This window comes from Cryptotermes secundus, unplaced genomic scaffold (genome assembly GCF_002891405.2).
Source record: "Cryptotermes secundus unplaced genomic scaffold, Csec_1.0 scaffold523, whole genome shotgun sequence".
Classification (NCBI taxonomy): Eukaryota; Metazoa; Arthropoda; class Insecta; order Blattodea; family Kalotermitidae; genus Cryptotermes; species Cryptotermes secundus.
Genome location: NW_019734360.1, coordinates 757,563 through 779,275, shown reverse-complemented (window position 1 = coordinate 779,275; position 21,713 = coordinate 757,563). Strand labels below are relative to the sequence as shown.

The 21,713-nt window shown below is 44.5% G+C and overlaps 1 protein-coding gene across 3 annotated transcripts in view; it reads right to left on the bottom strand.

The window, feature by feature from the left end:
* LOC111868864 overlaps positions 1 to 21,713 on the bottom strand; it is a 359,329-nt gene that overhangs the window by 41,883 nt on the left and 295,733 nt on the right. For all 3 annotated transcript variants that reach the window (XM_023859902.2, XM_023859903.2, XM_023859904.2), the window contains one exon: positions 14,421 to 14,510. In XM_023859902.2, the coding sequence (XP_023715670.1) occupies positions 14,421 to 14,510 (90 nt within the window). The remainder of the gene's footprint in view (positions 1 to 14,420; positions 14,511 to 21,713) is intronic.

The window sequence follows — 21,713 nt, the reverse complement described above, 5'->3', positions numbered from 1 at the left end:
TGACGTCATCATGACTCAGACCGGTGTGCGGCGGTTTTCATAATCTCATTCGTTTCAACTGTTCTCCTTTTTTGCGTCATGTCGCAGACATCGTGTCTTGACGCATGCCGGTGTGCGGCCTACCTAACACGGCATAATGTCTCCCTCCTAACTCTACGCCCACCATTTTGTTCAACCGACTGCGTGAAACGACTCGGCCGATTTCAACGAATCTGGACACTGGGCGTCTAGACTTGAAGTTTAAAATGCGAAGAGGAGAGGAAAATGAAATTATTTTAAATAGGCAATTAGGTACCTTCTCATTCTGAACGGAACCAAAGCCGTGCACACAATAAGCATTATCCTTCGAAATGGGGGGGGGATCCAAATTGCTTGCAGGACAATTAATCAAGATGGCGACGCGGTTGAAGTGAGAGGTTATGCCACTTTGACAGGTATATACTGCGGGGAGGGGACGCGCTAATGAAGTCATAACTGAGTATGCTTATGCTGACTCACGCCCACACTTGGCGCGCTTTGTATTTCGGAGGTACAGACTTCACTGCTGATTGCCGAATTTGGGTTTCCGTGGCCTATGAACGGAAAACCCCGATAATAATTTAGAATCACATTGTATAAACTAACTGATCTCGACTCGCAGTCTCATTAAGAAATGTAGAATGGAATTTAAAAACTGCAAAAGCTGCAGTCCTAGAAACGAGAAATGGGCAAGCGATGACGACGACTACTACCAAAGCAGTTACTATTAAAAATGAAGGTCGAAATTTTAAAAAGAAACCATCTAAAAATCAGAATAACGTAGGAAAATGATATAAAATCTACATTGCACGGGCAGTAAAGAGAAATTTCCCTCCCTGTATTCCGGTCTAGAAAACCGACAGTAACGACCGTGGGGATCCGTTGCGCTGACCACGTGACACCCTCTATCCGCTAAACTTGGCACTAACTTCGCCGACAAGCGGCGGTCGCTCGGTCGGTATAGTTCGCTTGCCGACGGCAGGCCACTGAGTTTGTTTTTGTTTGTAGGGCTACGTATATCCAGAAGGCTGTAGTGCAATCTACGCTACTCGCTTTTATATGATCTTGACAGTGGATAACGTGAATAGGCCTAGTTAGAAAAGGCTGACAGGAGGTAGCAGATACGAACGAATGCGTGTAAAGGACAGAGGCGAAAAGAACAAAATTATATATATTGTTGTCTCTCAGTCTCCTTCCTTCATCTTTATCCAGTTGTTGCTGTAAGACCATAAGAAGTTTAAGGTATAAATCGATGAATATCAACGGCTGTTTTGTCAATACGCAATCACATATGGTTTAATGCATGAAGCGATATGTTCTGTATTTACATGCATTATTGTCACGCAATGGCACGGTGGTAAATAGTGCAGCATATGTATCCCTGGGAGTAAAGCAGTAAGGACGTGAAGCTGACCACACACCTCCATGTAGTGCAGAGGTCAAGAATGGTGGAGTCATACTTCCACGCCACCTTCCGTTTTCATGACATAGTTCTTAATTGCATGATTTATAACCGGATGAATTTAACTTATATGCGATGTTACATCATTTCTAGACCTTCAGTCTGGTGATAAGTAGGACAAATTTAGTGTTTGTTTCTCTCAGTGCACTATACGTTCACATGTCAAGAGATGAAAATGACCGTTTGCTGATTGCATTGTTTGTGAAGTTCATTAGAGGTGCATACAGAAAATTCACACTCCAAAGTACAGTAATTAGAGCCAGGTTTAACGTTAAAATTCTCTGCATTTTGCCCATAGAGTGTATTTATATGGCTTCAGTTTCGTACAGTTCACAGGATAAACAACGATTAGGCCTATTTTCTTAAACACCATTAACAGACTTATGACGTAGCATGTTCCCTGTGAGGTACGAACTGATTTATTATATTATTCAGACGAATCCAGAGCTTCAGCAGGTTAGGATGCCGACCAACGTTCTTCGTATTACATTATATATTAATAACAAAATTAGAAATATGTTTCACAGTTTTAACAGTTTCCTATAGATGACTCAGTTATGGATGACCGGCCTCTGGAGTGAGATTTGAACCCCGGACCCGCCGAATACGAATCATGGATGCTAAGAGTTCTACTGGGATGTAACATCTGAGTTTTCACGGCGGTGACTATACCGTCTTCTGGGATGTGGTGCCGTGTAGTTCTTGTATGAACTGAACTTTCGGAGGAACGTATGACCTCCATCTTCAGGGTAGAAAAATCCGGTTCTCTTCTGCTACCTGCTGATCCATCTCCACAGATCCTTCCCTTCTCCTCTCTATTGTTTTCCCATGTGGCCCACTCTCTCTTCCTTCCTATTCTTATATAGCTGGTTGTTTTCGACTAGTGGCTCAGTCTGCAGCCACCTGCTCGCCCTGGTTCCTCGCTCGCGGATTCTTCTACCCTGAAGATGGAGACTATACGTTCCTCCGATACGTCGGTTCACACAAGATCTACACGGCGCCACATCCCAGAAGTTTTCATTCTACTGGTGTGTTCGGTTCCGAGGGCTGACACGATCACAAACCGGAGACAGATTTTTGGAATTGAAGCAATAACTCTCGGAACTGAAACAGGCGCATCAATATATCCTTCTTAGCCTACGCATTACGTTGTGCTTTACACGCCCACTTTGCTCCGAGCCGGTTTACACAGCTGTAATAAATCGAAACCAATAAGTTGGACCCTGTGGAATGCCTAAATCATAGCGCGGTGGGGGTATAATACATGCATTAAGCCATGCCGGCCGCGGGGTCACTTGGGGGTCACAATCCGCTGGTTACATGTGTAAATCAATGCACACCTCGCCTCCCCCCCCCCTCCCGGAGAGAGTCAGTCATCGGCTCTTCTATCCTACACTGCAGAAAGCAGGAAGCTGCGATTTCAAGGAGCACTGCTTGAAAATGTCGTGTCACTCAACGCTTTCAGATCTTGGACGCATAAAGTTGTGGATCATGTCACTGAAGAAGGAAGACAAGGAGATAAAGATAAGTAACTAATTACCTCCATGGAGCTGAGCCCTACTTGAGAGGCCGCCAGTCGCACAGACACTCAAGAATTTCTCAACATTTTATGGAACCCGAAGGTTCATTACCGTGTTCAGAAGAACCCTCCACTGGTCCCTATCCTGAGCCAGATTAATCCAGTCCATATCACCTCATTCTTTCTCTCTAAGATCCATTTTAATGTTACCCTCCCACCTACTTTTAAATCTCAATAATGATCTCTTTCTTTCTGGCTTTCCCATCAAAATCCTACACGCATTTCCCTTCTCTCCATGCTTGCTACATACCCTGTCCATCTCATCCTACTTTGCTTGATCATTCGAATTATGTTTGGTGAAGCATAATCAGGACGATAAATTCAGGATGATAGAGAAAGGAATGGCTGAGAAGAATAAAACGGACTGTAATGAAAGGAAGAGAAAGAGGAAAGGTAAAGTTCTTTCTGTGCTTAATTAAAGAAGCTCCACGCCATGGAGACGTATGGGGGAACGGAGGTATTGCTCCAACGTTCTTGACCTCGACCTTAGATGAAGGTGAGTGGTGAGCTTCGCGCCCGCGCAGCTTTATCCGCGAGGAAATCACCCCTGGTACCCACTGGATATGAGGCTGGGTGGACCCTTGGGAATAAGAGATAAAATGAGTAGTACAAGGGCTAGAAGATTAAAGAGAAGATGAAGGAGAGGATGAAGGAGAAAAGGGAAGTTGAAAAAATAATGAGATGGGAGATGATAAATAAAGAGAGAATGAAATAAGAAGGACTGTGAGAAAGAGAACCATGAAAACAATTTACACCTCAAGGGGCGACACAACAGTAGGTTTTGTGTTCTTTCGGACTTGTTGGAAGAAAATAATTACAAGGCGCGTAATGTGTTCGATAGGTCGAACACTGGGATCGTGGGTTCGCATTCCGCTCGAGGCGTGGATGTATTTTGTGTTCACTCTGTTAGTGTTGCATTTCAGTAGAGTTCCTCTTATGGGCTGATTCCCGATCCACGGGGGCCAACCAAATATTTTTAGGGTCTACAATTTCTAAGTTAATTCTGAATTGAAATAAGCCTAATCCGCACAGGCTGAAGAGGACGAATAAGAACAAAAAGAAGAAGGAATCCGTCTATGACGTTAAGAGAACACCATTCTCGCATATTCGTGTACTGAATACCTGAGTCAGATTACAGAGCGTAAACCTGTACGTGACGCACAGAAATACGAAATACTTGCCGCAGAATGGAATTCTTCAGTATCAGAGGTCACAGCGTGTGATCTGCTTACTAAGTACATCTGATCCCAGGCTCAGTGCCACATGGGGTCTCTCAAACAGATGAAAATGTTGAGTCCACTTCTTATTAACAACTTTCACGAATAAAACTCGGCGCGGATTATCGATGGGTAGGGATACCATAATTTCCCCCTTTCAAAGCAATTAGTTTCTGACCGGAGAACAAAAGAGCCACAGGGTCTATTGTATTGTCCTGTCTATCTACGTTTAGTTTTAGGATTTCTTCCTGTTCTGGCCAAGAAATATCTGGAGCAAGAGGGAAAGACTGTAAAGTGGACTGCGAGACTGTATTCACTCATCATCGTCACTCAGCAAGGCTGCGGACACACTAGCACGTCACGTGGTGGAGAGGAAAGAGCTCCAGCATTCTTAGCCTCGGCACTAGGTGGAGGCGAGAGGTCAGCTTCACGCCCCCTGTCGCTTTATCCACGGGAAAACAGCCCCCGATACCCAAAGGAGAGTCTGCGTTAAGCCCAGAACCTGGATAGTCTGAATGTAAGAGAGAGCCGCTCCCTAGCAACGGTTTCTAACAGTGAAGATTCTTCAACTTCACGCCCTTATGTCCTATCTTCACAACCTCGCGCGCAGAACTCAACCGACAACTGACAAATGTAGCGTCATCACTTCTCAATTTCCCTTGCAGTGCTCAACTGAACTGCCAGCACTCAACTAACTGGACTGCCCCTGCTCTCTTCTGTATAACCACTTTGACGGATCACATTGAAAACACAGTTTCCCTATTGTTGTGTGCGTGTCTGTTTTCGCGGGAGAGTGTTTGCCGAGGTGTGGTTCAGAAACAGACCATTTATTTATTCGCCTATTTACATAGCAACGACTGTACTCGTTGTTTGTTTCGAGGTCTTGGTCTAGCAATGTGTCTATACGCCACCATATCTTGGAATTGCCGGGAATCGATACCAAGTCGTCCAGGCTGTAGCTTAGTTGCTTTGCAAATCAAGATATCCTGGCTACTCAGAGAAATAGGTTTCACGGAAATGTTGTGAAGGCAGACCCTTGGCTTCATTCGACTGGACTCGTGCCATGTGGCAGGACTGCAGATTAGAAAGAACCGCAATTCGCGGAAGCTTTGTCCATCTGAAACAGGAAGCTGTAGCAGGGAGAGCGGTAAGAAAGAACAGCAGAAGGCGGAAATATTCTGTTAGGGAGCGTGGGGGTTGGAAAATGCATTTTGTTATGAAGTTCCTGGGATTTGTCCCCTCGTTCTTCTGATAAGAACCATATGAACATGAAAAAGTTAGAATGGCTAGAGGGGGTTTTCTTTTTAGAGAGGGGACGCGGATTTTTCATTTTTTTTTAAATCAATGGTTAAAAAAAGTAAAGCTAATCCCGGTACCAGGCCGTGAAGGCCCATAGGGTTGTGAGACGTTGAGGGTCCCACACTATCTAGACAATCGGCTCAAAGATGGCGGTAAGGTTGTCAGCCTTACGCGCCGGCCGCGCTTTACTCCCCAGGAAAATTATTTAATTAATTCCTGGTACTCATTTCTGTTAGAGGCTGAGTAAATCTCAGGGATTAGTGTGGCTGGAAGGATTGGGTCAACTGAAAAATATCCAATGACCTCATCGGGACTTCAACCCGCGACCTTCCTGCTTAATTAATGGTAAATTTTGAACATTTGGAAATACCATTTTATGGACGTTAAGTTTGTTGATTAAAAATCGGAAGGGCTGTATTAGATCTGAAGCATGAAAAGTGGGGCAGCGGGAATTTTCTGAATATAAGCTGAAGCTGTCAGTGAGGCATCAGTCCATCAAGAGACTCCAAGACGTGACTGCGGTATGTTGAATGTTAACTGAAGGAGGCTGCTGCAACGGTGAGTTCCTAGATTCGTGGAGCGTTGTGATTTTGGTATTTTCCCAGGCAGTAGGAACGTAAGCTATGTTGATCTGTGCCGAGATACAGCATACACTTAATGCAGACAATGGCCTTATTTTGTAAGTCGAATTTTTAATTTCGTCTCCAAGCATTTCAATTATTATTCCTCTTCCTCCTCCCTTCTACTTTGACGGGTTAAACTCTCTGGGCTGTTTCCCATCGGAATTAATCTGGAATTTTGGATCTTGCTACAGTCAGTTGGTAGGACTCCTTGGACGGGGGATCAGTCCTCTCGCAAGGCCGCTACCTACACATGACACCACAAACACAGAAAGACGCGGACAGACATCCATGCCTGGAATGGCATTTGAATCCACTACCCCAGTGTTTGAGCGAGCGAATGTATTCCTTGCCTTAGACCGCAATGCCACTGTGACTGATACAAGCTTTCATCTAAATAATATTTCAGAACTCAGATCCTACGTCACAGAAGACAAGCTGCATCTACATCGTAAAGACAGATTTGTTAATATAGTTTAGAGAAATAATAGCTCTTTAGTCTAATAATCACACGAAACTCGTAAATGCGTGAACAAATACAATTTAGATCAAGTCAAGGAGGATTAGGTGGGCAGGGCATATAGCACGAATGGGGGAGACGAGGAATGCGTATAGGATATTGGTCGGAAAGCCAGAAGGAAAGAGACCACTGGGAAGACCAAGGCGTAGGTGGGTGAACAATATTAAAATGGATCTTAGAGAGATGGGATGGGATGGATTGGATTGATCTGGCTCAGGATAGGAACCAGTGGAGGGCTCCTGTGAACACGTTAATGAACCTTCAGGTACCATAAAATGCTGGGAAGCTCTTGACTAGCTGCATAACTGGCGGCTCCTCAAGAAGGGCTCACCTGCATGAGTGAGTGAGGAGTAGCCGCAACACTTTAAAGGCCTATGAAATATTTCATTGAAGGTGGGCCCTAATGTTGCGAGAGTTCAATGGGGCAGTAGCACATGTTGCCCCAACGTGCTTTAGACAAACTTGTAAATGCTATTCGAGGGGCCCATGAGATGTAATTCGGTGAGCTGGTCTCATGCTGATGTAAATAAAGAAATGACATGAGGTGAACATGAATCGTATTTCTGCTCCGGGAAATTAACACGAACTCAGTTGAGTTATATTACACGGCACAGGACGTAAAGATTCAACTTTCTGACAAAATAAAAAAACCGGTTCCACTAATTAGAAGCATCTGCAACTTCATCAGAAACCGAAATTATAAAGAGGTTACTTAGGAACAACTCGCTGCTTAATTCCTTTAGTCTGTGCCGTGGAAAATACATTTGAAGGGAATTTTAAATTCGCGGAACTAGAGTCGGTTGCAAATATATAATCTAAATTCATTTTAGAGAATTTTTTGTATATAGGACTGATATGTATATGTGTTTTTATGCTGTACTTTTAGTACATTATGACACAGAAATGAGAACAAAATAACGACACCGTGATATTGTTAACCGTGAGTATATAAAATGGTGTGTATTTTAATGGTTCCAGCCACAATATGGCCCTGGGGTCGACTCAGCCTCTAACAGAAATGAGTACCAGAAATCTTCCTGGGGAGTAAAGGAAGGCCGGAGTGTAAGGCTGACAATCTCACCATCATCTGAGAGCCGATTGTCTAGAAAATGTGAGAACCTCGATGTCTCATAACTCTATGGCCTTCCAAGGCTTGTCCCAGCTGCGAATCCAACCTGATATTCACGGAATACAACCCAGAAGTAATGCTGCTTTGCATAGTGTAAATTCAGCGCGAACTGTGGGCTGTATTCCTTGATTCCTGCAATTTTCTCTGTTCGGGGCATTAATACAGTTCAAATTTGAGTTAGAGGAATTAGGCCCAGAGAGTGTTGGCTGGAATATACAGAGGATGATTTTCGAGAGCTGAAAATGTAGACATGGAGACAAAAAACAAGTAGGCTAGTAGAAACAAATTTTTATTAGCCGTGAAGGAGGTTATGGTATTTAGTGGTCCGAAGAACCAAGGTGATAAGTTGATAAGTGCACACTAATTAAAGAAAACACTGTACAGGCTCTTGTGATCGCCCTGTCGTCTAGCGCATGCGTGCTCGATTTACAGGACATGCTCTCATTTCCCTTATATAAACTAGACATGAGGCTGATGTAATGAGACAAGATCTTTCCAGTGATACCCAAAAAGTGATTTTGAAGGTTTTTAGCTTAATTTCTTTATTTTGAAAAAATAAACAGATGGAGGCTTATGATATCGCGTTGCTCTCTGTGTGTCTGTATGTTCGAGTATATTCCATCCTCTAATTTAGGAAAGTAGGCAATTAGATATGCCCGAAATTTCCTGTTGTTCTTCTTCTGCTTCTTATACATTTTCGTATTACGCCCTGTGGCCTTTTTCCCATCAGAATTCACCTGGAAGCATGGATTTTATAGACAATCGGTAGGACTCCTTGGATGGATGATGAGCCCCTTCTCAAGGTCACTACCTACACAGGACAGCAAAAACACTGAATAAACGCAGACAGACAGCCATGCCTCGAGTGGAACTCGAACTCACGATCCCAGTGTTTGGGCGGCGGCTGTGATCTGCGCCTGTTTTGTTAGAGGAGTTCATATAAGATGAAAAGGGGGAGGTGATTACTGGCTGGTAATTATATTAGTTTCTCTTTTTGTGTGTTTTCTTTTTAAATTGATTAGCAAAGACAAAACCAGTCTGAAGCAGCAACTTTTTCAACTTTGTTACTTTGAATTAAGAACACAGATGCCGACAGAACGCTCCTAATATCCATTAAGAGAGCCGTCAATGGCGATGCGGGGAGTAACAACTTCGTTTTGTGAACCAAAAGGGCACAACAGACAGATGAATTTATCTATGCTTCATTTAACTACTCCGGTCTACAAATCCGAAATTAACGGCCGTGGGGATTCGTTGCGCTGACCACGTGACACCCCCTCTATCCCCAAAAGTTGGCACTAACTTCGCCGACAAGCGGCGGTCGCTCAGTCGGTACAGTTCGCTTGCGGACTACAGGCCATGGAGTTTCTTTCTTTTCTTTCACTACACCTTACTAGCTCTTGACTATATCGATGGAGGTAAGGAGATTAGCGAATGAATGAGAAAGGATACGGAAGGAAGTGGACATTGGTTAATTTGAGGCACTATCCAGACATTTGTCTGGATAGACTGAGGAAAACCACAAGTAACTGCGGTACAGCTGGTCTCCGTGCCGAGACTGGAACCTTCGAGCCCTCAGATGGGACGCAGGTATGCCGCGCGCCAACAGTGACGATACGTCACACAACTGAGCTGAGTACTCAAGGAGGACGTATTTATATTTTAATTTAGTGTCGAACACTGGGATAGTAGGCTAGAATTCCACTCGAAGCATGGATGTCTGTCCGCGTTTCTGCTGTGTTTGTGTTGTTCTTGGTAGGTAGCGGCCTTGCGACAGGGCTGATCCCCGTCCAAGGGGACCTACCAACTGTCTATAAGATTCATAATTCCAGATGAATTCTGATGGAAAAGAGGTTCTGAGGGCCTAACACGAAAGGAAGACGAAGAAGTTTAGAGTAGCACGCAGGATTTCCGTGATATTCCTCAGTCCTTCTAAGTACGTACTCAATCCTGGAGCCTACAAACGCTGACACGATTTCGGAACAAACTACAAGGTCTGAAACGTGGAAGGTTTTGATGACAGTAAAGAGGAATGTAGTGCGAGCCGAAGTCTGAAGATACAATACTTGGGCGTGAAGCCCCATTAGAGCAGAGTTTTCACGGAAGATGGAGCCAAGGATGGGAGGACAATATTAAAATGAATTTTACACGAAGTGTCCGGGATTCATATATATGCGCTCCGCTAGGTTAAAGCCTGTAATGATGACAACAATGACACTGGTTGTGAAAATGGTTCGACCGCCTCTGTGGTCTAGTGGTCAGAGTTCCTGGCTACAGATCCAGAGGTCCCGGGTTCGATTCCGGCGCTACTAGATTTTCTGAGAAGTAGTAGGTCTGGAACGGGGTCCACTGAGCCTCGTGAGGACAATTGAGGAGCTATTTCAAGGAAATAGCGACTCCGGTCTAGAAAACCGAAATTAACGGCCTGAGGATCCGTTGCGCTGACCACGCGACACACTCTATCTCTTAAAGGTGGCACTAACTTCGCCGGCAAGCGGCGGTCGCTCGGTTGGTATAGTTCGCTTGCTAATTTCAGTCCACGGAATTTTTCTTTTATTGTGACAATGGTTTATATCTGACATCTTAACCTTGAGCAGGCTGGTCTCACCGCAACACATTAGATCTTCACTGAAGTAATTCGTGGATATCTTCAGTCCTTCTAGGCGCATACTAGGATAGTACCTCAGTTAGGCCACGACCACTTCATTCTATCATTCGACGCAATATATTATAGCTGCTGGCAGCTTCACAAAACAAACCACAAAAAAACAATTGTTACGTGCTTCCTGTCACGGTCTACGGGAAGAGAGATTTGACAGGAAATGATCCAGCCTGCTCAATTTACATGTTGACATAGTTGCTGGAGCAAGCTATTTCACCAAATTATCATCACCGTATCTCCACCCACGCCACGAATTCACCGAACACAGAGGCTAACTATTGCTGTCAAACACTGCACATAATTAGGAACTCTAACGAGCCCAAAAAATACCATCACCACTTCCAAGTCACGCACTGGGGTGAGCACACAAAGAGAATGGAGTCCTTAATTTATACGGAATTCTTAGTGCTGCGTCCAACAGAGCACATGACACTTTCAGCCAATCAGCGTCTAAATTTGAAGGCCTTATCTTGATTCTTTGTATTTGGTTAAAAATTTGTGGAGGTCCGTCTAAACAGCAACTGGCCATAAAGTGAATGGGATTAATAATATGAAAATATTGTGGCTTGCCGCTAAAAAGCCGGGCAATAAGACGTCCACTGATGGGCAACGGCTGCGATAAGAATGTATATAAGAGGAAACGCAATACCAGCAGACCGTTACATAGGAATCGCCAAATAACAAATGCGTTTCCCCGGAAATGGAAAGATATCCATGGAAACGAATACTACCAGCGGATGAAACCGACCCCTTGAACATGGTGCGCTCTATTCAGTCAGAGTGCACGTTATAAGAGCCCAGCTCCGACGAGACCAGTCAGTTCTTAGTGTAGCTCCGACTAGAGCAGAAGCCAGCTCGCATCCCACAAAGGGATCAAGACACTTCACCGAAATCAGCGGTGCAAGTGATTGTGATAGTGAAGTTGATAATAACTGTACTTGCGAGTGTGAAAGAGACTGTCCAAATCCGAGACCCACGTGAATTTACTTGTCGCGTTACACAGGCAACACGTGACAATATTAATAACGTTATTTCGGTCATCATGAAATATTTCAGTCGGCTGATCATGCCCACGTGGTTTATGAATAAATACATGTTGTAACGTGGATGTCTATTGTTAGCAACTAAATGCCTTCCCGCTTAAGCGCGTGACAACATTAACAGATATCCATTGCTAAGCAACGAAACTGTAAACACGGGGCCATAACAATACGCGACAAGATTGAAATGTGTTTCTATGGGGTTCGTGCCGATGTTTTATAAGGAATAATGGAGGTCATATTCCCCGTTCTCTTACTTTTCCAAACAATTTTCTATATTTCTTGAAGGGGCGTTTCACTTCCTAGTTCTATTGAGGACAGCGCAGTCGGTATAGCGACTGGTTCCGGGCTGGACGACCGAGGGTTCGGAGTTCCAGTCCCGGTAAGGTCAAACATTTTCAGTTCTCTATGTCTGGGGCCCACCTAAACGGGGGGAAAGCGGCAGGGGCTTGAAGCTGACCACTCAGCTAGTGCTGAGATGAAGTAAATTTGAGTCTCTACATCCGCTCCACCACACGTCTTCATGGCGTAGTGCTTAATCAGTTAAGCACAGGGACAACTTTACCTTTCATCAGTCCCTTAAGGTTAGCAGCCACGTGACCTATTAACATCGTCAAGAGACAGTGAACATTCGAGCCGACATCTTCATCCCTTGTATCCTTTGGTGAGACTCAGTACACGCGACTTGCCGACTTACACCATGAGAACTTTTATGTCGCTTTATCACGAAACAAAGTCACACGAGACCAGCGACTTGTGTTCTGTCCAGAGCCGAGGGACACTATTGACAATAAAAGTCTGTTCAATTTTAATGACCTCATGAACTCCGAGAGAAACTAGTGCACGTTTACGTCTAAATGTAAAGGCGGCAGTCAATTGTCATGTGATTTGTAAGCATTTGATCCTTTAAAGCAAGAGGAAAGACAGAGACAGAAATTGGGAGGAGGTATCAGGAATTCACCCGAAGAAAAAGGTCGTACACTCTCTGCCTGTCCATCCATCCGTCTCTGCCTCTGTAGCCCTTGTGGCCCTTAGCCGCCGTTTAAGCTTCTTAATCTATACATAGTCGGTAGGACTCCTTGGACGGGGATCAGTCCGTCGCAGACAACATAAACACGGAATAAACGAACACAGACATTAATGCCTCGAGTGGGATTCGAACCCACGATCCCAGTGTTCGAGCGTGTAAAGATGGTTCATGCCTTAGACCGAGCAGCCACTGCGATCGGCGAAAATGAATGCCAAGAGCACGCGGTGTGTCCAAGCGGTCACCCATCCAAGTAGTAACCACGCCTAATGCTGCTTCAATGATCGGACTAGAACCGGTGTTTGCAACATGGTATGGCCGTTGGCTGATGATACCAGGCAGAAAGCTAAATTCATCTCCATTACGGAGTCCAGTAGGTCTCCGCACATTCTAATAATCACACGGAACTCACAAATACGCTCTGCAGGCAAAGTGTAGGCACAATGAGGGCATTCTTCGCCAAATATAGCGAGAATGAAAAAGTGGAGGAGGGTGAGCTCGGCAGAGCATATAGTACGCATGGGGAGAGAGGAATGCACATAGGTTTTTGGTGAGAAATCCAGAAGAAAAGAGACCACTACGTAGACCAAAATAATATTAAGACAGATCTTCAGAAGAGAAAAAAAATGTGGTAGTAGCGACTGGGTTCATCTGGCTCAAGATAGGGACAAGTGGAGGGCTCTTATGAACAAAGTAATAAACCTTCGAGTTCCATAAAATTTTGGGAAATTCTTCAGTAGCTGCACAACTGGCAGCTTCTGAAGAAGGGCTCATCTCCAGGTTTTATAATGTATCTCAGTCAGTATTGTAGGTCTTTTACGCTCTGCATAACCGGATAATTTGGATCTAAATTCCTGGCGGGAACAAAAATTTTCTTTTCTGCACCGCGTCCAGACCGGCTTTGAGTTCCGTCCAGCCTGCTATAGAGTGGATAATACCCCAGAATTTGCCTTGGGGATTGAGGAAGAGCACGACGAACCTAGGTCACAACAGCTGGTCTCGGAGAGGAGATTTGAACTCAGGACTTCCGGAATACGATGGAGGAGTGGTCCTACTAGCCAGCATAATCCCCTGTATTGCTGACCAAAGAGATACCTATTGCTATAGCAAATGTCACGTAACTTCGAACAAGGCCAAGAGTAACCTTGAATGCGCAAAAGAAAAATTTCAGATAATGGGGTGGGTCGAGGGTGTGAGNGCCAGAACTGGCCGCCTGTCACTTCTCACACCAGTTATTGGTCCATTGTGCGTCCCCCTTTAATTTCTACTGTCGCCATACCTTACCGGTACTGGTGCGTACTATCAGCCCCGTTCAGCCAACGAGGTCGGCCCTCGTTACTTGATATTTCCCCCATCTACCAGAGGCATTGGAGACTACTTGGGCGGGAAACTTGTTGTCTAATTGCTCAGAGGTCTCCTAGAGACATGAGGATCTTTTACGTGCCGTAAATCTATGACACGGGACCCACGGCTTAAAGTCCTCCCGGAGGACTTGTTCTCTGAATTTTTCCGCCCTTAAAAATTCCACGTCCTCCGCCGGGTTTGAACCCGCGTACCTAGACTACGGAGGCCGCTAATGTAGACCGTAACAGACTATTGATAAAAGGAAACAGACAAGTTAAGGTGGAAGGAAAGAAGGAAGGAAGAATAATGAAGAAAAGATAATAGAATAAGTGCGTAATATAATTCTGTCGAGTTCAGCATCGCAGTAAAAATGTGGCGGTCTTTCCAGAATTTTTAAAGCAACTGAAGTTAGGCATTCTTGAAAAATTGTACGTTTAAGATTTTCCCGTTGAAATTCCAATAGGCTCTGGGCCAGTAAAACATGAATGGGCGTGAAGCCTTACCTGATGGAAGCCGAGGTAACTCTCAATGCTGTGGGTTGCGAAGAACACTTCCCCTTCACACGTGAGTATAAGCAGGAACCCGTTCAGCGCCTGAAACACAACAGCAATACATGCAACGATAGACCCACACTTCTAGTTTCGGTGCGAATCGCGCACTGTTCCGAAAATTGTGCTCTTTCTGTCTTGAAGAAGAAAGGGAGACCTAGCACGGGGAGTTCTTTTGAAAGGACTGGTGTCAATCATTGTTCCAAACTGTAAATTTCCAGTCTCAATTACCGGTTCCTGCTGGAAAATTTAAACTTTTTATGTCCAATGTTATGATGAGTTGGGCAGGGCATGTAGCACGAATGAGGGAGAAGAGGAATGCATATAGAATATTTGTGGGAAAGCCAGAAAGAAGGGTACCACAGGGAAGAAGACCAAGGTGTAGGTGGGTGGGCAATATTAAAATGGATCTTAGAGAAATAGGATGGGATGATATGGATTACATTGATCTGGCTCAGGATAGGGACCAGTGGAGGGCTCTTGTGAACACGGCAATTCGGGTTCCATAAAATGCTGCGAAATTCTTGAGTAGCTGCACAACTGGCGGCTTCTCAAGAAGGGCTCAGCTCCATGAGTGAGTGAGTGAGTGATGTCCGATGTTATTATGTTATTTTTTGTTTTAATGAAGATACAGACAACAGACTTCGATGAGTGTTAAAAGTGGTTGCTCTTCTCTAATCCCCTATTTCCCATAAGGCCTTGGTCTCGTTAAACGCGGTATCTCCAATCTCAGTACCTTCGCATCGCCATATACCGCATGTTGCATAAGTCCCACACAATTCCAAATCTCCTTTGACACATTTTAAGCCGACCAACTACTATCGTGGTTCCATCATAATCAATGAGGATACTACATATCAGGTTTCTGCTGAGTCATGAGCTTTCTGTATGTATAAATACGCGATATGCTGTTATCAAAGCAGATATACATGTGAAAGTCTGTACGGCTGCCCTCAAGTGCGGCACACTCTAAAATAATGTTTCGGACTCTGTAAAATAGGAACATTAGAAAGGTGCGAAAGATTTAAGTCGAGATGTTTAAAGAAATATAAACCTAGTAAATATGTTATAACTACTCAGAATTACTGAGTTACTGGACTTTGTCCATCGTCCGGTATTCTATAAAACACAACGTTTCGGGAATTGGATATTGTTTTCGTTCTCAGGTGGGGGGGGGGGAGACACCGGCTCTGTGGAGTCCTTTAGAACTACCGAACCTCAATCACTGGACAATTCATGTCAGATTCACTGAGACCGGAGACCAGGTTATGTCGAAGGAAGATAACAGGAAAATGCTCAATGAAATCTTGCCCAAAGATCCTACAGCTAATGTTGCGAGAAAAGCACAGAAACTCCTTTCCAAACACAAAATTACTCTCCCCGTTGATCTAAAACACAAATGGACTCCGTACCATAGCAGACCTCCGCATCTATATGGACTCTCCAAGATTCACAAACCGGACGTTCCTCTAAGGCCTATAGAGGGTTCTATTGGTTCCCTTGTTATGCCGTGGCTGCCTTTGTCCATAAGATACTAAGTCCTCTTGCAGGCCGAGCCATAGCTCAAGCGGTTAGATGCTGGCTTCCCACCGCGGCGGCCCGGGTTGGAGCCCGGGTCTGGTCAAGTGGGATTTGTGGCGGACAAAGTGGCGCTGGGCAGGTTTTCTGCCAGTACTTCGGTTTCTCCTGCTAATTTTCATTCCACCAATTGCTCCACAATCACCCTCACCTATCATCTGGGGCTGGTACAATATGTCAGAAGTGGCCGCAGTACAAGGGACTTTGCTGGAAAATTGGAATCCTTCGTTTAACCGAGCCACCCAGTTCCTGCGGGATATAAATATGAGGACCTGACCCTCCAGGTTGGGGAGTCTCGAATCCGAGAAAGCAAAACTTCGACATGAGTCCCGCAGGACTCGGACCGGAAAATAACTGCTCTGGCGAGGGCCAGCAGCAATTGTAAAGGACAGAACCATCCTGCTGTCAGAGCGGATGTTACATAATGACTATAACCTCAAGTGTTCAATTGTAAAAATAAAATTACTGGTCGTGAGTCTCAAGGGGCTTGTCCTCAAGACCAACTGATTGGCGGCAAACCTCCAGTCATAAAGTGACTCTGAATCTGTCTTGGGTTGTCCAGTGATTGAGGTTAGCTCTAAGGGACCCAACAGAGTAGGTGTCTTCCCGCTCACCTGAGGATGGAAACAAATGAAGTTTCCGAAACGTTGCGTTTTATAATTTTCAGAATACCGGAAGATGGACAAAGCCCGAAAACCCAGTATTTTTGAGTATTATACACCATAGCCAGAACCCTTTAGGATCTACATGTCATATCTACGTTCCAACCCATTACCGTAGTTCGACGGAAGATGGGCGTCTGCCTGTTTCTCTATGTCCGCTATTTCAGTGACTGAAATGCAGTCAGCTGGAAGATGAAGCGGCTATTTACACAGTGGAAAACAGATGTGTGTTACGGGTACGGAAGTTTGTGATAACTTCAGCATTTGCCTTGAAACCTGTAATTACGTTTATCTAGGTAATTTTAACTTAGGAAATTAAGTAGTAGGGCAATGGGTTAAGTGGGGGTGTCATTTTGACATTCCGACTGGAACACCGCCCAGTCTGGTTTCTACTGCTCCAGGCAAATGGGACAGTACATCAAATCAGATCACGAATGTTTCTTTCCGTATTTTTCTCAATTCGCTCTTTATTAAATCACCTCATGATCCGATGATACATTTTCCGAAATATCGACTGTGACGTTAAACAAACCATACACAAATAAAAGCAAATAAATTTATTTTAATCGGATATAAAACAGTGACTTGGATTGCATAGACTGAGGGTGTTTGAGAACAGGGCGTTGAGGAGAATATTTGCATTGAAGACAGATGAAAAGTCAAGGAGGATGAGATTGGCAGGGCATGTAGCACGAAAGGGTAGAAGAGGAATGTATACAGGATATTGATGGGAAAGCCAGAAAGAAAGAGACAACTAGGAAGACCAAGACGTAGGTGGATGGATAATATTAAAATGGATATTAGAGAGAGAAGATGGGATGGTATGGATTGGATTGATCTGGCTCAAGGTAGGGACCAGTGGAGGGCTCTTGTGAATACGGTAATGAAACTTCGGCTTCCATAAAATATTGGGAAGTTCTTGAGTATTTTTCTTTATTGCTAGTGGGGTGGGACTAAGTCCCTTGTACTGCGGCCACTTCTGGCCTATTGTACCAGCCCCAGATGATAGGTGAGGGTGACTGTGGAGCAATTGGGGGGAATGAAGATTGGCAGGGGAAACCGCAGTACCCGGAGAAAACCTGCCCCAGCGCCACTTTGTCCACCACAAATCCCACTTGACCAGACCCCGGGATCGAACACGGGCCGCCGCGGTAGGAAGCCATCTGTGAGTCGAATGCCTAGAAAATGTGGAAACTTCGACCGCTCAAACCCTATAGGCCTCCACGCCCTGTTACAGGGATAGCTTTACCTTTTTAACGTTCTACAATGGGTAAGTCCATGAGGAGGAAACTTTGTTATAGGAACGTGAGGCATGCGTGAAGAGACCGAAGGATCAAGCGTCAGAAATGAGATCCGTTTGAATAGTGAACGGATGTACCGGGGAACAAAGAATAAGAAACGAAAAAACAGAAGATGAATGACAAATATATTCCATAAAATGTAAATTAGATGAGACTAGAATAAAACGGATAGAAGACATTGCAAGGACGGAGGAGGATTCCCTACCAAAAGCAACAATCAGCTATATAAACTGATGGGTAGAAGATTACAAAGAAGACCCCGAGAAAGGCGTTTTCCATAGAAGCCGGAACAGGCTCTAGTGTAGTACATGTAGGCAGAAGAAGAAGTTTACCTATTCAAGGTATAAGCCGTGCCATAGCTCAGGCGGTTAGTCGCCGGCTTCCCATTGCGGCGACCCAGGTTCGAGCCCGGGTCTGGTCATGTGGAATTTGTGGTAGACAAAGTGGCACTGGGGCAGATTTTCTCCGAGTATTTCAGTTTCCCCTTCCAATTCTCATTTCGCCGATTGCTCCACAATCACCATCATCTATATCATGTGGGGCTGATACTATAGGCCAAACAGTGGGCCCATTCCCAAGTTCAAAGAGAGAAAGTTGTCCCCGTCCTTAACTAATTAAGCGCAAATCCATGAAGGCGTATGGAGGAGTGGATGTATAGATCCACATTTTCTTGACCTCGGCACTAGTTTGAGGTGAGTGGTCAGATTCACGCCCCGGCCGCTTTACCCCACTCTATAGGAGGTTGGGTTCAAATTATAGCCTACCATAAAATATGTTTTATACGGACAATCCTTCCGGCCGCACTATGGCCCTGGGGTTGACTCAGCCTCTAACAGAAATGAGTACCAGGAACTAAATAAATAATTTCCCTTGGGAATAAAGCGCGGCCGGCGCGTAAGACTGACAATCTTTGAGCCGATGGTCTAGAAAATGTGGGACCCTCAACATCTCACAAACCTATGGGCCCCCACGGCCTGTTACGGGGATGTCTTTACTTACTTTACTTTTACTTACGGACGGTACGAAACACGCATCGGATATCTGAAACTTCCAGAACACCCTACACATGGCCATGTAAGAAGATTCAGTCTTAAGGGACATTGGCCAGCTCGGACCGAAATGTGTTCCTCAGTAAACCACCACTGTTTATCGAACACGGAGACACATTATGTTATTATGGTTATCGGAAACACCTCTCCTGTGTTCTCTTATCTGTTCTGAAGGTCTCATAATGCCTCTAGCCCTCTTTAGATATACGTATAGTGTCGAGTGATTGACGAGCTTAATGTCATTAAGGCAGCTGTCGCAATAAACGTTTTCACTGAGTCTAGCGAAACATCTTCTTCGTAAATAGGATCTTGAGGTATTTGTGTCCTTCCTACACACCTACTTCTTATAGTATATCCGCAAACTTATGCTTATATTACACACATAAGTACATATTTGAGTTGGCTTGAATATTTCCATTTCTTTACAAAACACTCAGAAAGGCGTCTATTAGGTTCTCAGTGCTTGTGCCTGTATGTTTATTCGTCTGAATGTTAGGACTCGAGGGCCGATGGAAATCTGACAGTTGGTTTAGACTCTTGTCTGGAACAAGCTCTTCATTTTGAAAATGTTATAACATTTGTGGGGTAAGTCCCGAAGCTTGCTCATACAATGTTGTGATGAGCCACCTTGTCACCAAGATATATTTCGACTTTATAAGGTCATCATCAGATAGACAACTTAGAGCTTTAAGTAATATTAACAAACAGCCGGTCACGGTAGCCGAGCGGTCTAAGGCATGTACTGTCTTCACTCGCTTGGAAACCGGGATCGTGGGTTCGAATCCCACTCAGGGCATGGATGTTTAGTTTGTGTGTGTGTTTTTTCTGTGTTTGTTTACAGGTGAGATGCCTTGCGACCAGCTGATCACCCGCCCAAGGAGTCCTACCGAATGTGTAAAATCAAGAAAACCGAAGTGAACGGAGAAGTTCATGGAGGTAGGCCTAGGCCCACTGGGGCTGTAGTGCCAAGGGGGGGGAAAATATTAACAAACTTCGATAAGAGTTGAAACTAATTCTAACCAAGTTTATAAAAAAAATAATTGGAAATAAAAAGAAACAATTCAATGCTGAAATTACGTACAATTTTCTACATTATGACGTTGTAAGTTCGAAAAATGTCGTAAAAGTAACATTTATAAATGAAAGTGCCATCGTAAGACACCAACATTCTACGAGCATGACAAGAAGTTACACTTTCAGGACTGCTTTTGCAAATTAAATCGTTAACCAGTGCAACAGGGTGCTGAAATACAGGCTGATTCTAAATTATTGTCTGGGTTTCCGTTTATAGGTCATGGAAACCCCGACAAAAATTTAGATTCATCATTTACAACAACAACAACAACAACAACAACACTGACTGGTGTTTGCAACGCTGAGAAAGGAACTTCACTGTGTCACGATCTATCTACATGACTCTTTAGCTCTTGTGGGCCTTGGCCGCTTTTTCAGTTTCTTAATCTTATACATAGTCGATAGGACTCCTTGGACGAGGGATCAGCCCGTCGCAAGGTCGCTATCTGAACACAGGACAACATAAACACAGATGCCCATGCCTCGAGTGGGATTCGAACCCACGATCCCAGTGTTCGAGCGGGCGAAGACGGTTCATGACTTAGACCGCGCGGCCGGCCACTGTGATCAGCCCAGTGTGATATAACTGTGTGTGGGGGGTGGGGAGAGGGGGATGGCGCTGTTTAAGAGAAAACTGCAATTCCGGGTTAGTTAGTAGAGGCACTATGCAACAAGCCGGAAGGTCGCGGGTTCGATTCTCTATTAGGTCATTGGATATTTCATTTTACCTAATCCTTCCAGCCGCACTATGGCCCTGGGGCCGACTCAGCCTCTAAAGAAACGAGTACCAGGAAATTTCCTGGGGGGTAAAGGGCAGCCGGTGTGTAAGGCTGACATTCTCACCGCCATCTGTGAGCCGATTGTCTAGAAAATGTGGGAGCCTCGACGTCTTACAACCCTATGGGCCTCCACGGCCTGTTACAGGGGCATATTAGTAGATGGCACAGCACAGTACAGTAAGCGCAATAAACAATCTTAAAGGAAGCGACAAATCATTACAGAGCAGGTATGCGGTCGAGTAATCATGTCACATTCTGTTGTTGCTCCAAGTGAACTGACAAAAGTGACGTCATCGCCTCACTCCGACACGTTACATATATCTTGCCTAATGTTTCCTACCTGTCAGAACAAGGCAACTGAAATAATCACAAACAAAGTCGAACAAGCTTCATGCAAGCAAATGACAAGGACTAGAAGTGACGCCTGTGGTTAGATGATAAGCCTAACAGACACTGATAAGCATGCTTGATGTAACGCTATCAGGCATGTTCATACGTGGTACACCCCGTTACGATAGCTACAATCGCTAGGAAGTCGCGAGTGTAATCTGGTTTTATGAACTCAAAAACTAGGTAGAAATTTCTGTTTTATTTCAATGAAATGTTTTAATTTCTATATTTTAATTATGATACGGGGAAGTGACGATTTTGAAGACATAGGCCTAGATATTTCTGTTTTATTTAAACGTTTAATGAAGTAAACGTAAGCACGTAAAGCTATCCCTGTAACAGACCGTGGAGACCCATAGGGTTATGAGATGTTGAGGTTCCCACATTTTCTAGACAATCGGCTCACAGATGGCGG